At 31.8% G+C, this 14,148-nt stretch overlaps 1 protein-coding gene and 1 non-coding gene across 2 annotated transcripts; both read right to left on the reverse strand.

The window, feature by feature from the left end:
* Positions 1 to 150: 150 nt before the first annotated feature.
* On the reverse strand, positions 151 to 4,727 carry LOC115240602 (sodium-independent sulfate anion transporter-like). Its single transcript, XM_029815842.1, has 6 exons — positions 4,431 to 4,727; positions 3,714 to 4,023; positions 2,941 to 3,243; positions 2,152 to 2,386; positions 1,640 to 1,872; positions 151 to 277 (listed from the first exon to the last, which is right to left on the reverse strand). The coding sequence occupies exons 1-6, from the start codon at positions 4,701 to 4,703 to the stop codon at positions 258 to 260; spliced, it is 1,374 nt and encodes a 457-aa protein (XP_029671702.1). The 5' UTR covers positions 4,704 to 4,727; the 3' UTR covers positions 151 to 257.
* Positions 4,728 to 4,989: 262 nt separating this feature from the next.
* Positions 4,990 to 5,071, reverse strand: Trnas-aga. The gene has a single exon. It is a non-coding gene; the product is annotated as a tRNA-Ser (tRNA).
* Between the last annotated feature and the right edge of the window lie 9,077 nt (positions 5,072 to 14,148).

A 14,148-nucleotide genomic window follows, 5' to 3' on the forward strand; every position in this document is an offset into this window, starting at 1 on the left:
ATTTTGAATTAATAATTTTGGACAGTATGTATTATTAATTGATCTAGAAAATGATCGCTCGTCTTATAAAGAAATGTTATGAAATAAAGGCCAACAACCTTGTCGTTGATGTAACCCGTCCATTGCCTTCTCGATGATAAAAATAATATTCATCAATATTCATATAATTAAACGATTTGCGTAAATAACACCTTATAATTTATTTTAAAAATTATAACGAATACACATCTGTTATGGCAGTAACACGATCGATTCAATCAGCAAATTACAATTTCATCTAAAAACAAAAAAACGATGCATATGCAATTAGTATCATAAAATTGTTATTATAAAATTATGATATTATATTTAATGCGGCTATATTATCGCGCCAATAGAGAGTATAAAATGTGGACAAATTTATTCCGCACATAAAATCTTTTAATATTCAAAAGTTTTCTTAAAGTTACAAAATAAAAAAAATTATAAAATGTTGGTCTTTTTGATGAACGATAAATAATTCTCTGCGGAAGCGATGAATCAATAAAATAATCTCAACAAAGCCATTTGATAAGCTTAAAATACATCACACTAGTTAACTGTTATTAATATATTAATACTTAAAAAAATATATTTAAAAAATATTATACAATAATTAGATCGTTATCCAGAATGCGTGTTGGATTGCGAATGATTTTAAAACACACTGATAGATTCTAGTAAGATACTACGAAATTCTTATGACAAATTGATACATCTCACATATACGTATAGATGAAGAGATTTGTATTTTACACGAAATATGAAACCAAGTTTAGAACACCGCGAGTTATTATATCAATCGGCCACTGCTAAAATCGTTATACAATAGAAACAATATGGTGTATGTTCGAAGTGTAATATCAGCACGAGGCGATGGATGCGGGAGACTCCCTAGGGGGAAAAGGGGAAAAGCCGTCATAAGTGATTCGGTATGCGCATACGTGATGGTTATAGGTCGCCGCACAAATGCCCATGATGTTCGATCGCAACTGCATATATAGCCGCAATGCAAAATCCCTTCCAGTATGAGTCTGCCGAGTCTGTGGATGCACAGTAACGTCTTTCGCGACGACATGAAAAAGTTTTTCCAAGCCATAACCGAATGCAAAATTCCTATTGATCCCTCGAGGAACAATTTTTTTATTTATTTTCCTTCTTTCTTCGAAAAGAAAGTAGCGGACATAATAAATTCGCAAATGTGTGTTTCCCGAATGTCACGTCGCGTCACATTCGAGCCGGTTGATATGGAAATTTTTGAATATCAATTAATGACCCCGAGTAAACGCCGGGCGCCGGGCGTGTCCTCCTCAAAAACGCAGAGGCTTATAAATTTGCAAACTTGCGCACGCGTAGCATGTCGAATTTTATAAAACGCGAAAAACTTTGAAATCGTGATCTTTTCACATCTCATCGAATAAAGAAAAAAAGAAACTGCCGTAAATGTTCGTAAATTTACAAACTAATATAGTCATAACATAAATTCTAATGATGCAAAAATAAGATGTAAAAAACCTGTAGAATAGGACTTAACGTAAAAAAAATTGCGATCATGAATGAAAATCTCAAAACAAACCATTTGAAAAAGAAAGCAGCAAAGTGTGAGAATTTGAAGTTTTACCTGAAAATATCCGCGTTATGCTGCCAGACGATTTACAACAAGTCGCGAGTGACGGATCGTAACATATCAAAGTCTGCTTGGCATCCTCGCACCAATTCCAAAAAATGAGCTTCTGATCTCGCGCTGCGAGATCCGATACGAGTAGCGCCAGGTTTTTCGCGACTGTGGCATCGATCCTAAGCACGTGACGACCCTCCACTATCACGGGCAAGTTTTCCAATCTCTTGTCGCACCTAAACACGCAAACCGGAAACAAATATCTCTCTGATACATATATAGCATGTCTCGAGAAAAAGAAAAGTACAAGCGCGTAGCATTACCTTGTGAAAAAATTTATAGATAATTTTTCTTTAACGAAAATATTGAGACTCTCCAAGTTTTCGAGGTATAATCATTGAAATTGCAGAAATATAAATTTATAAAGAATAAGAGATTTTTTATCATGTTAAATTTTGTTTTTTACAGAATATTTATTCGAATCATTTCTTATAAGGATTCGCGGCGGAACTTACCACGACATTATTCGCTCTCGCAGATACTCCGCGGCCGGGAAACTCAGGGATTGCTTGGGAGATACGAAGAGCACGGTCAAACCATCGACGATCCGCTCTTCGATCAATAGCCCGGGCCGAGCGGCGAAATAGAGTAAGAGAATTAGATTTACCGCAATCCCAGCGATCATACCATACTCCAAACCGATCGCCAAGCAACATAATAACGTCACCGTCAATGGCACCAAATCGATTTCTGTTCAACGCCAGAGAACGGAGAAGACGTAGAGAAACACTAGATTAATCTCCGGATAATTTATAACGAGCTATATTTAATGCCCTGTGACCTGATATTGTATCGTTGCAGTAGCTTTCATTATCCTTGACAATACTGTGATATTTAATGTATAATTACAACTAAACAATTATACCTGAGAAAAAATTGATCAAGAATTTACACTTTTATTTAGTTACTCTATTTTTTATTGTTTTTTTTTTATGATTTAGAGTGTAATCAATCAATCATTCTTCAAATCAATTTTTCTTATACTTTTAAATTTACAAAAAAAAAAAAAAATACGGGTTTATGTTCATTTATTTGAGTGTAATCTCAAATTGTTAAAAAATTCTGTTTTTGCATATCGAGCTATTGTATAAATAAAAAATTCAAATACTTTTTATTGGTGTGCCGTCAAATTAGAAAATAAAATATTAAAAAATATCTCGAATGAGAAAAATCGAAATATTGGTTCTATATCTATACCCGGAAATATATCTATTTATATATAGATAGTTAGTATGAGATCTTACTTTTTGTTCTCCAAAGAACGATAAAGATATGTATTTCGAACATATAAAACATGGCAATTATGATGACGGCCGCTAGCGTAGCTTTGGGAATAAATTTGAAAGTGGACGTCAAGAGGCCACATGCCAAAAGCACCAAACTACCCGTAATCACACCGCCCATCGGCGTTTTGACACCGGATGCGTTGTTGACGGCGGTACGAGTGAAACTTCCGGTTATGGGCATCGATCTCACGAAACTGCCGAATATGTTGCAGAGACCGAGCGCTAACATCTCTTGATTAGCATCGAGAGTATTTCCCTTCGCTGAAAATTAATCACAGATTTTCAGAATGATCGCAAAATTTTGCTGAATAAAATGCTATTGAAGATTCTTGCAATGCAAAAAAGAATAAGGTAATTTTATATAATCTATTTTTTAAGATTTATTTTATAAATTTACGTTATACATATATAAAATGGATATTTTAAATTATAAATGTATTTTATTCTTGCATTAAAGAGAGCTCTCTTTCGATTCGTAACATTATTATTATTCAACTTATACAGCCAGATCATTAATTTTGAACGTTATATTAGCGAAAGAAAAAGTGTGTTGAAATAATTTTATTAAAAGCTTATATTCTAAAATTGTAGACACGCGTGTGCCCAATTAAAATGTCTTTTAAAAAGAGAAAAGGATCCATCGCTATCGATATTTTCTATTTACATCAAAGTTAATCGAAAGTAAATCTCTTTAAATGAAATTTAATTTAAATGAAATAAAGTTTACTTACCGAATGTTTTTGCGATGGCAATGCTTTCCAAAATGGCAATAAGTGGTATTGAAAGAATGCTACTGCCAAACTCTCTGATCAACATCACAAAAGTATACGTGTGGTTTCCGTTGATGACAGTGAATGGAGGCAAAGAAAATGGTGGCAAGCCCTCGGTTATATTGCCCGTAATTTGAAAAGGCTTGATTTCGTAAGAGAATAATACGTAGGCTATAAGAGTTCCAATCATCACAACTATGGCGTTTCTGGCTAACGAAATTAGCCACATGAATTTCTCAAAAGGACTTCCCGATTTCTTACCAGGTATTTTCTATATTTTTAAATATTTTATTCCATTAATTATATTTTTCATTATATCTCGTAATAAGTGACTACACCAAGAATAATCGTGTTCATTTATTTTACTAAAACTATAAGAAGATTTTATAATATGTGATCGCAGTCTGGTATAATTTATTTCATTAAATATATACAAAATAAATTTTTTTATTAATAGCTAATCTGCTAATTAAGATTTGAACAGTTTTTAAGAAAAATTATAAAGCATCGCACAATTAATATTAACAATTCGTTAAATTCTCGATTAAATCTTTTTAACAATAAAAAAATATTAACGATATTAAAAGCCTCATTGATTAAGAAAAAGTTGATAAAATTTTGAAAGCATTCTTTCGAAAAACGAATCCTTTGCGATAACCGAGGTAAAATCAATTATACCTTTAGGAGAACCAGCATCACCATCGAACACACTCCTAATGCAGTATCCCAAAGTTGAATTTCATTTATTTGATTGATGACCTTTGAGATAGCATCGATAAAAGAATCGCTGCGTCCCTTTATGCCCAGCAGGGTATTTAATTGAGAAGTAGCGATAATAATCGCCGCAGCGTTACTAAAACCACAAATTACGGGCATACTTATAAAATCTACGAGAAATCCCAAGTGAAGCATTCCCATGATTGTAATCACAGCACCCGATAAGAAACACATGAGAACCTAAAAAATAATTTTATCCAACTTAATGAAAAGTTAAAGTGTAAATATATATATATATAAAATATATTTCTTATAAATATATGTATATTTTAAATCAATTTATTTCACAAAACATGTTCTTACGGCATCCACAGCCTTTCTTTACAGTATCTCTTGACATATAGTTTTTCTGAAGAAAAGAATTGTTTTTGGAAAATAACACTTAAGTCTTTTTATATCAAATCTTTAATTATATTATTATATTCGCAGATATCTCTAAAAAAAAAAAATTATAATTTTTCGCAGTCGGTAGGACTCGAACCTACGCTCCCAGAGGGAATCTGATTTCTAGTCAGACGCCTTAACCACTCGGCCACGACTGCTCTGCGCGAACAATCTCTTTTCTTTAATAATAGTAGTGTGTCTAGAGTAAGTAAGAAAATATTAATACAATTTGATTACATTTATATTGCAAAATTCCTTTAATTACAAAACATTGTATCAGCGGATAAAATAAATAAACATTTATCAAGACATGAAAGGTAAAGTTTGATGATCAGTTTAACATTTTTTTAATATAAGACACAGATCGCTATATCCTTGTTAACAATAATAAAATTAAATGTATATAATTAAAGAATAAAGTGGTGAAAATGATATAGAATAATAAAAACAAAAAATGTACACATGCAAAACTATTCGTAAAATAAAGATATCGAATAACTATTTACATTTGTTCATAATAATTTTGGAATCATGCATATGAGTCATAACGAAAAGTGACACGGAAGTGCGATGATAGTCCTTATCGATCGGAGTGCAAATGACGTTGCGCAAAAAAATGTGTCTGAGAGAATTAAAACTTACTCGATAGAAGCGGTGTCGCCTCGTCAAGCCTTCGTTGCGAAAGTGACATTTCACACTATCAGAGACCACACAAGAGGAATAAATGTGTCATCTATCCGCGTACTTCATCCGTGTTTCCTATGTGATATGCTTTGACTAGATGAAGAAGAGTCGATAAAGTAGAGAGTGCGCGATCGAGCACGATCGATCACATGCGTAATCCCCGAGCGATGACGTATAAACGTGATATGTAATTTTTTACGGTCTCGAACTCGTTCATCGCCCGATACGTACGTATGCACGTGCTGATATCTTTTCTATCGCATACTAATTTTTCCTGTCACTAAACATAATAGTATTGTGAATAAACTCGATAACAAGTTCATCAGTTTCTCGAGGCACACACAAAACGTACATCTTGATCCTGTAATAAAAATTATACAATCTTCACAAATACAAATGCTAACAGTATGTAAAACTAATGTAATGTCATAAAAAGTTTATGACATTCAAACATACAAGAATAAGAGTTTTATAATAAATTTTTGTATGTACAGAGTGCGGGTGAGCGTAATATACGAGCTGTGTGTATGCGTTATTGGATGTACGGAGAGCGAAAATAAACACGTGCGTAAATTATAGAGTGTTATGCGTGTGTCTTACGGACAGAGTGCATAAATGGATCGATATAATTTGCATGCATGCAGTGCGATTAGAAGAAAACCGGCGCGACACCGACACGGGCGTCAGACCGCGATATCTCGGGCGAATCGAGCATGGATCGAAACTCGAAACGGTACAGCGACGGCAGGGCAGGCGTCGCTACCGATCAGGATATCGAGCCGCGAGCGGTGATCCAGAGCCAGGGCCGCGAATGATGATATTTGCGCTGTAGCAAATAGACGCGGTAGGCGGTATCGCGAGTTGGATGCGACATGCGACGTCGATTCTCTATTCGGCGAGTTCGAGCGATAGGGCCGTAGTACGGCCCACTGCGCACGGTATCATTCTCCGACAAAATGGCGAGGCGACGAGTGGCGGATGATCGGCCGATTTTTTTTTTTTTATTATTACTTATTCGCCTTCGCGGCTCCCCAGATGTGCGTGGGATGATCGGTATTCACGGCGGAGAACATTTTATCAACTTGAGCCGATCGGATGCAGGATTTTGCACATCGGTTAACGAGAACACGATGTAATGCATATATATGTATAATGAATTGAATTTCGTTTAGCTTATCAGTCGGATAATAAAACACGAGTGTATGGTGGAGAATTGTTTATAAGAAAACATATCATTATTCGATATCGCGAGAAATGCGTGATGTATTCGCTACGTATTGCAAAGTTTTAAATCATATTCACAATTAAATGACATAATAATCATGCTAAATTAGCAGTACGTCACATTGTAAACTGCAATTAATGCGAGAATCGTACACGAGATTAATCCATCAGCAACGTGTTATCGAGCAATTAAACATAATAATGACTCGACATATTCTAATAAAACAGATGAAATCAATTTCCCCAATTTTTAACAAAAAAAAAACTCACGTGATCGTAGACATGAATGAAAATATTATAATAAGAGCAAAGAAAATTTTCATGAGAAAAATTTGTATATAATTTTATAACCATATATTGTATATAGTCTATATTTGATCCTCTTCGATTCCTAATTATTTTTTTTTCAAACATTCTCAAGTATTGCTGACAAAAAAAATTTTATTATATTTTGTAAAAACAGAAATAGAGATGAAAAATAGTGTAATTGTTTGCTAATTTTTCTACTGCGTCAAATGTTGTTTTTTAACTTTTCTCGTCTTGAAACATTTTTTATTACAATGTAAATTATAGCGAACGAGCAAACCCACAATTTTATCTGCTGTATATTTAATGACGCTATTTCGGAAAAAAGTGGAAATTAAATGACGGCAAGAATATAGAATGCGGAAAATGTTCATTATAAATCCATAATTTATCATATTTTTCGCTGCATGGTTTATTGAAGATACGTATTAAAACGTAATTTGATTTCGATTGTTATTTCAAATAGGTGGTATAGTTTGCACAAACGATTCCAAAACACGTTTCAATTTTACGTAATCAATTACATAACCAGCTACATCGTTAGTGAAACAAAAATATTCATCTTTGGTGAACGCACCACTCTATCCAGCCATCAATCTTTTACTTGCGTCAGCCAATCGATCGAGAATTAAAAAATTAGTAATTACGAATAGATTAAATGCAGTCGTACAAGTTATTGCATAGATATGTGTTTAATTATTTATTTATTTTGTATAAAAATATTAATTTAAGAATTTATATAAATCTAATTTCATAAATTTTTATGATTTATCATCATAATTCTAAATCATAACAGGAAGAACATAACTTTATATTAGTATGTATTATACTACAATTTATTATTATAAAAAAAAATTATATATATGTATATCACAAGATTTTCCTCATATCATATAATATTAGTATATTCTTAGAAAACATTATGACTAATAACGAGCGTGAGAGAGTTTTTATTCGTCTTTCTCATTTCAGAACGCGGTTTTGAAATATCAACCGATTTATTTGCTATTTATGTGATGCATGGAAAAAAATTTCCGTCGCATTTACAACAAATCATTCATGCAAATTATTGCATAATATATATTACATAAGATATATCATTCGAGAGATTCACGAATATAACTCTTCTCTCGTAAACACATTACATTAATACATTACTTATACATTACATTATATGTGTATACAATGTTATTAATTTTGTACAGATTTAACAGAACGAAATTTTATTAAATTACTTATTGTTAATAATAGAGAAACTATGTGTAGAAAAATTTTAAAAATTTTATCTTTCTTCGTAAAAATATACTATTTAAATATGCGCTATTATCTGACAATAAATTATTCTGCGTACAGAGGCGACAAAATTGTATGTATATTATGTGTACGCTTTATGTGTCATCGGCACGAAATTAAGTTTAAATATCTTTATACATATTATTCAAAGCTGTACAATTGCGCACTTAATAACGATTGATACTGATATCGTACGCGGGAAAAAAAGTCCAGCAAAAAAATCTCCATTATAAACCAACACAAAAAGCGGAAACGACGAGGATGGGATTCGAACCCACGCGTGCAGAGCACATTGGATAATATTGCTGATTGCATGTTTTACAGCTTAAATTGTATATATCGTGAATTGTGATTTTTTTCATGACGGATTCTTTCACAAATATAGCCTTGATTTGAAAGTTTAGAAAATTTATTTGTAGTACGATTGATGTAATCATAGTAGTACAATTAATATATTATATATATGTAATGTTAAAGAAATAGAAAAATTGAATTAAGAGAGAAAAGGTCAATTTTTTTATTTAAATAGATATTTAATTATATAAGATAAAGAAAGCTTTTTTCTCTTACCTAAAATTTTGTATATTACATAAATAATTTATAGTTTATGTTTATAATTAAAACAATTAGCAAGGATATGCCAAGATCAACATTTTAATTGCAACTTTTCAATTTTTAATATAATATCTTTATAACTAATAAGGCTAAAATTAAAATTCTATCAAAATAAAATCTACTTGGAATTAAACAAAGAATATGATTTTATTAGCTTCTTGTTTTTCTGTATATAAAGTATAGTATTTAAAAAAAAAAACTTTTATTCGATGCCAAAAGGGGACACGTTTACCGAGGCAACTCGTCCGTTGTAACACTTGTATATATCGCTTGTTACGTTACTTTACACGCACACATATATATATATATATATAATAGTATTTTTAAAAAAAACTTATTTTTCTGATCGCTTATAACTCAGAAAGTTGTTCGGACATTGTAAAGAGAAAACGGAAAATTTATCAAAAAATTTACAATTCTTAAAAAGAAATACACTTTGGGACATCTTATATTGTTTCTGCCAATTTCTGTAATATTTATATCTAGTTTGTCTTCGAATTAGATGATTTCTTTCATTCTGCACGTGGGGAACATCGCAACGACCTCGAACTTACGCAATTGTGCACAACGCGTGCAATCATGAGATTTACCGGAATATTTGTGCGATCCAATTGTCTCGCCCCAGTGACCAAGAATAATCGGTATTATTAGATCAACTCCAATACAGTTCCAAAAATCTCTCCAATCAATCACGATACCTGTTGCTCTTGGCTGCTAATCACCTAATGTATTGTTTTCATTCTTTTGTTGTAACATAATGTATACACTTAAAAGACATAATTTCAAGCATATTTTTATGACATTATGATATACAATTGAATTGAATCGATAATTGCATTTGTGTCTTTTTTCAATTAAAAAAATCTAAATTACTTTTTTCCCAAAAAGAAACGCTTTAAATTTAAGGATATATATGATAATCAAGAATTCATATTTAATCTATATTTTATTTATATTCATAACATTTTATATAGAATATATACGAAATGCTAACATATTAAATATTAAAAAGTTTCCTGTACTTTTGAGAAATTTCTCCTTTTTTGACGCATACGTTTTCTGTAATAAATTAAATTATCTATTATCTATTACTAATCGCGTTATAAATGTCCAGAATCATGTGTTCAACATAATCAGACGAGTGTGCAAAATAAGATATGCAGAATATTTTAAAAATCGAATTTTGTTTCAGATATATTTCTGAGTCATGAAATACGCATTTAATCGGACGATCCGTAGAGAACGCGGATGTGCTGAAAAGCCAGGGTTATGTAATCTCATCGGCGATGCAGAGGAGGTAAAAGGAAGAAGCACCAGGAATTCGAACGCGAGCGGAAAAGCCGAGGAATGCGCCGTCGTTCCGTGAGGAATGTACCGGGGCGAGCCGCCTATCTTGGAGATTCGCGGCCGCGTAATGTGGCATCGCGCCACAATGTCTGATGCGATATCCGAGGATCGCGATCGAGAAACTCGGATTCCGCTGATTACGTGACTTGTAGGAGATCAGTAGGATGTAATTTATTATGATATCTTCTTACTAGTGATCGGCGCGAAAATTTAATATGACATTACACTCAGAATGCATAAAAAGTATTAATATATTCTTAAAAAATACAACAAGAATAAAATTGTTGTTAACTATTTTATGAATACAAAGTCAGCGCGCGTTTTTCCTTAATTGCCAGTTCTTTTCAAGTTTCTTTCAATTTGCCTTTTTAAAAAATAGTAAAGAAAGTATTTTATAAACCTAATCAAATATGACATATTGCACAAATATTGTATAAATTTTTCATTTTTGCAGCGCTTGTGATGGATCAATTCATGTGCCAGGTAAACTGAATAATTTAGATATATTGGAATAAATGTGATTTTTCTGAATGAATCTGAGTGAATCCGATTACACATATATAAAACTGTGTGTTATGAGTGTGTTATTTAAGAACAAGAATTTAAAATAATAATTCTGCTTACAAATCCTTATGTAAAAATAATATTCAACAAATATTAAGAATTAATACAAAATTGAATTTACATTTTTATCGATAAGAAGATAAAAAAAGAGAGAGAGAAACTAATACATACACAAATCTTCAAAATGTTGTTTTATCAAAATTATAGATTACTTTTAGATTAATAAAAAACTATAGAAGATTAAAGCAACAACAATGCTTATACGTTATTATCATATCCGCAAAATATGATACATATTTGATTAAATGTTACAAATAATAAAATGAAAAATAATCATAAAAATGAAATATTATGCCTAGATCATCTTAATCACGATTTTATCTTCATTACGCAATGCAAAACAAAATTGAGACAAAGAACAAAAATTTTCCACCGGCTGTGATGACTTGGAGATAATCGATAAAATCGAGCAGCCGCGCGCCAAGTGGCACACGATTAATGTAATGCGATTTGTGTAACGCGATCGAGTTCCGTTCAATGTACATATATACATTCGCGATAACGCCTCGCAACAAGATTCAATTATTCGACTTGCTCATACGTACGTGCAGCGAATCGATACGCACTTTTCTCTCCTTATTTTCACGCATTAGTACATATTTGAGCACTATATACAACAGATTTCACATCTTTATTCCTTTCAAAAAGCTAAGAAGCCTTTGGTTAATTTCGGGCCTGAAAAAAAATGAATTTTTCCAAAATAATGAAGAGAACAATGCAGGCCCAAAATTAACCAAAAGCTTCTTAGCTTTTTAGAGGAATAAGAATTGTTCTGTGACATCTTTTGTATATAGTGCTCAAATCTGTACTCTATATATACATTCCTCAATTATATTTTATTTGTTTCCATCAATCTTTATTTATTTACACTTTTTAATTTAGATTTACACACACTTACAAAAGCGCGATTAATTCATACATTTTATTAGGATTTAAATGCACGATAGAGACCTTGACACAATTTTGCAGTTAGCTGAGATATAGCTTTAGAGCTAATTGAATCATTTCGGAAGCTGACTGGCGCAACTTAACTGCCGTCGTCATCTGAAATACTCTTTTTTTTATTCTACCACGAAGATTAACTAAAAAAGATAATAATTAACCGAAAAAGATAATATCGTCGAATGTGTATGCAGCATGAAAGGCTTCTTGGATAACGAGATGCGCTTGCATGCGAACCAATGTCGTCGATATTTTATTGAAAGTTGAGTTTTTACATTTATGTAGTAATGTTACGATGATTACTGTTAATATTTTTGCGAAAAGAAATAATCAAAAAATCTACTTTAAAAATATAATTTAATGCTGTAGAAGAGTGTGAGGACAGAATAAAGGGGTCAATAACATAAATATAGATTGCGATTATGATTTATATAAATTAATTATACACATTAGTTCGAGTACAGAAATTAATCTAGATTGATTAATTGCGCACAAATAGAATGATAAATATCACGCTCATAGCGTAGCATGCAAAACGCTTTTATTGGGTTAGACTTACATTACGATAATTACATTCCGCGCTCGTGATGCACGTACGAGTCTTGTGCAAATGCAGTGTAAACGTGCATGCGCGATGATGTAAGAGAGAACGGAAACAATCGCGAGATAGTGAGCACAGGCAGTTAGGCAGCAAAAATTTCTGGTCACTAAAGGAAGACCGCGTTGCTTATCGCTAACGTTATAGTACATCAATTTGATGCCGAACATCAAATTATGTAATGTCGCCGTTAGTAAACAGTGATTACCACCATATACGATGCCGATGGAATATTCAAATTTTCTATATTTGCATTCGTTTCTAAAAAAGAGAAAGGGAGAGTTTTATAAAAGTTGAAAAATCTTTTTAATTTTTCTCTTATTACATCGGAGGATCGTGATAATATTGTATTTGTGTAATTACCATCGAATTAAGTAAATCATCAAAATTCTTCTCAAAATCATATTTTTCTTATAAATTTCTTAATAAATAAAAAATTTTAATGTATGTGTTTATCATATATGTGTGCGCCCGCGTAATGCGGGCGTGCGTGCATGCGAATAGAGACGTATGTACAGGATGCAAAAGTATTAATTAAATTAATCGCTCTTTATCTCGTACGTAATTAAGAAGAAATTTCGATGCTAAGAAACACAAAAAGATTTGCAAAAGTATCGTACTTAATAGTAAAATTCATTTTTATGATAATGTCAAATTATGTTTCCAAATTTATATAAAATTGCATTTTATATACTGATTTGTGTAATAATTTTCCATTCCATTTAAGAATTTATTTTTATGTTATTATTTGTATATATCTGTATCATAAAAAAGATCCATAAAAAACATATTCCTAACAATTTACGAGAATTTTCTATTATACATCACGTAGTAATCATTCATGTAAAGCAATTGTACATTATTACTAATAAATTGACATAAAACTTCTGTTATATAATGATTTAATCTTGAATTCGTTATGTTTTAATTTAATTCTTACGGTTTAAGGGTACGTAACACGTGCCATATCGCTAAGTTTACAAACATATTTATCACATTATAAGATATAAATCGGATCGGATAAAATATACACACACGCATAGATTGCGCATTTATAAAAATGCAAATATATGCTCAGCTGTTTTATCAATTAGCGTATTTTTTTCTAGCTCTAGTAAAATTATACCAAGTATATATGCGATTGACTTTCAAGATCGCTACACTCCATCGCAGACACTGATTGCGTGTGTAAAATACGCGTCATTATGAATTCTCGGTACGATTACATGTTCCGCTTTTTATAGTTTATTTTTAACTATTTGCGTTACCAAAAGATACATCGATTAAAAAAGGTTAACAAATAAACACAATCTTTCGCAAAGAAATTGCTCTACGTACACGAGGACATTACATCTTTCGCAAAGATGCGTTAAACGTTTCTGATCGTGAATTCTTTTTGTTATATTTTTCGGCACATTGGAATGTGACATTTAACATAGTAGTGGTTGGTTCATTTCACTGTATCTTCCTATTTTCCTATTTTTCTACTCGATTATGATATGAACGAGAACTGTCATATGTAACACGTGCGAATGCAATAGCACGTAATCGAATACATAGCCATTATGATCAACAGGAATGATGCAAGTCATTATTACGAAT

Source organism: Formica exsecta, unplaced genomic scaffold (assembly GCF_003651465.1).
Source record: "Formica exsecta isolate Colony F162 unplaced genomic scaffold, ASM365146v1 scaffold443, whole genome shotgun sequence".
NCBI classification, from domain to species: Eukaryota; Metazoa; Arthropoda; class Insecta; order Hymenoptera; family Formicidae; genus Formica; species Formica exsecta.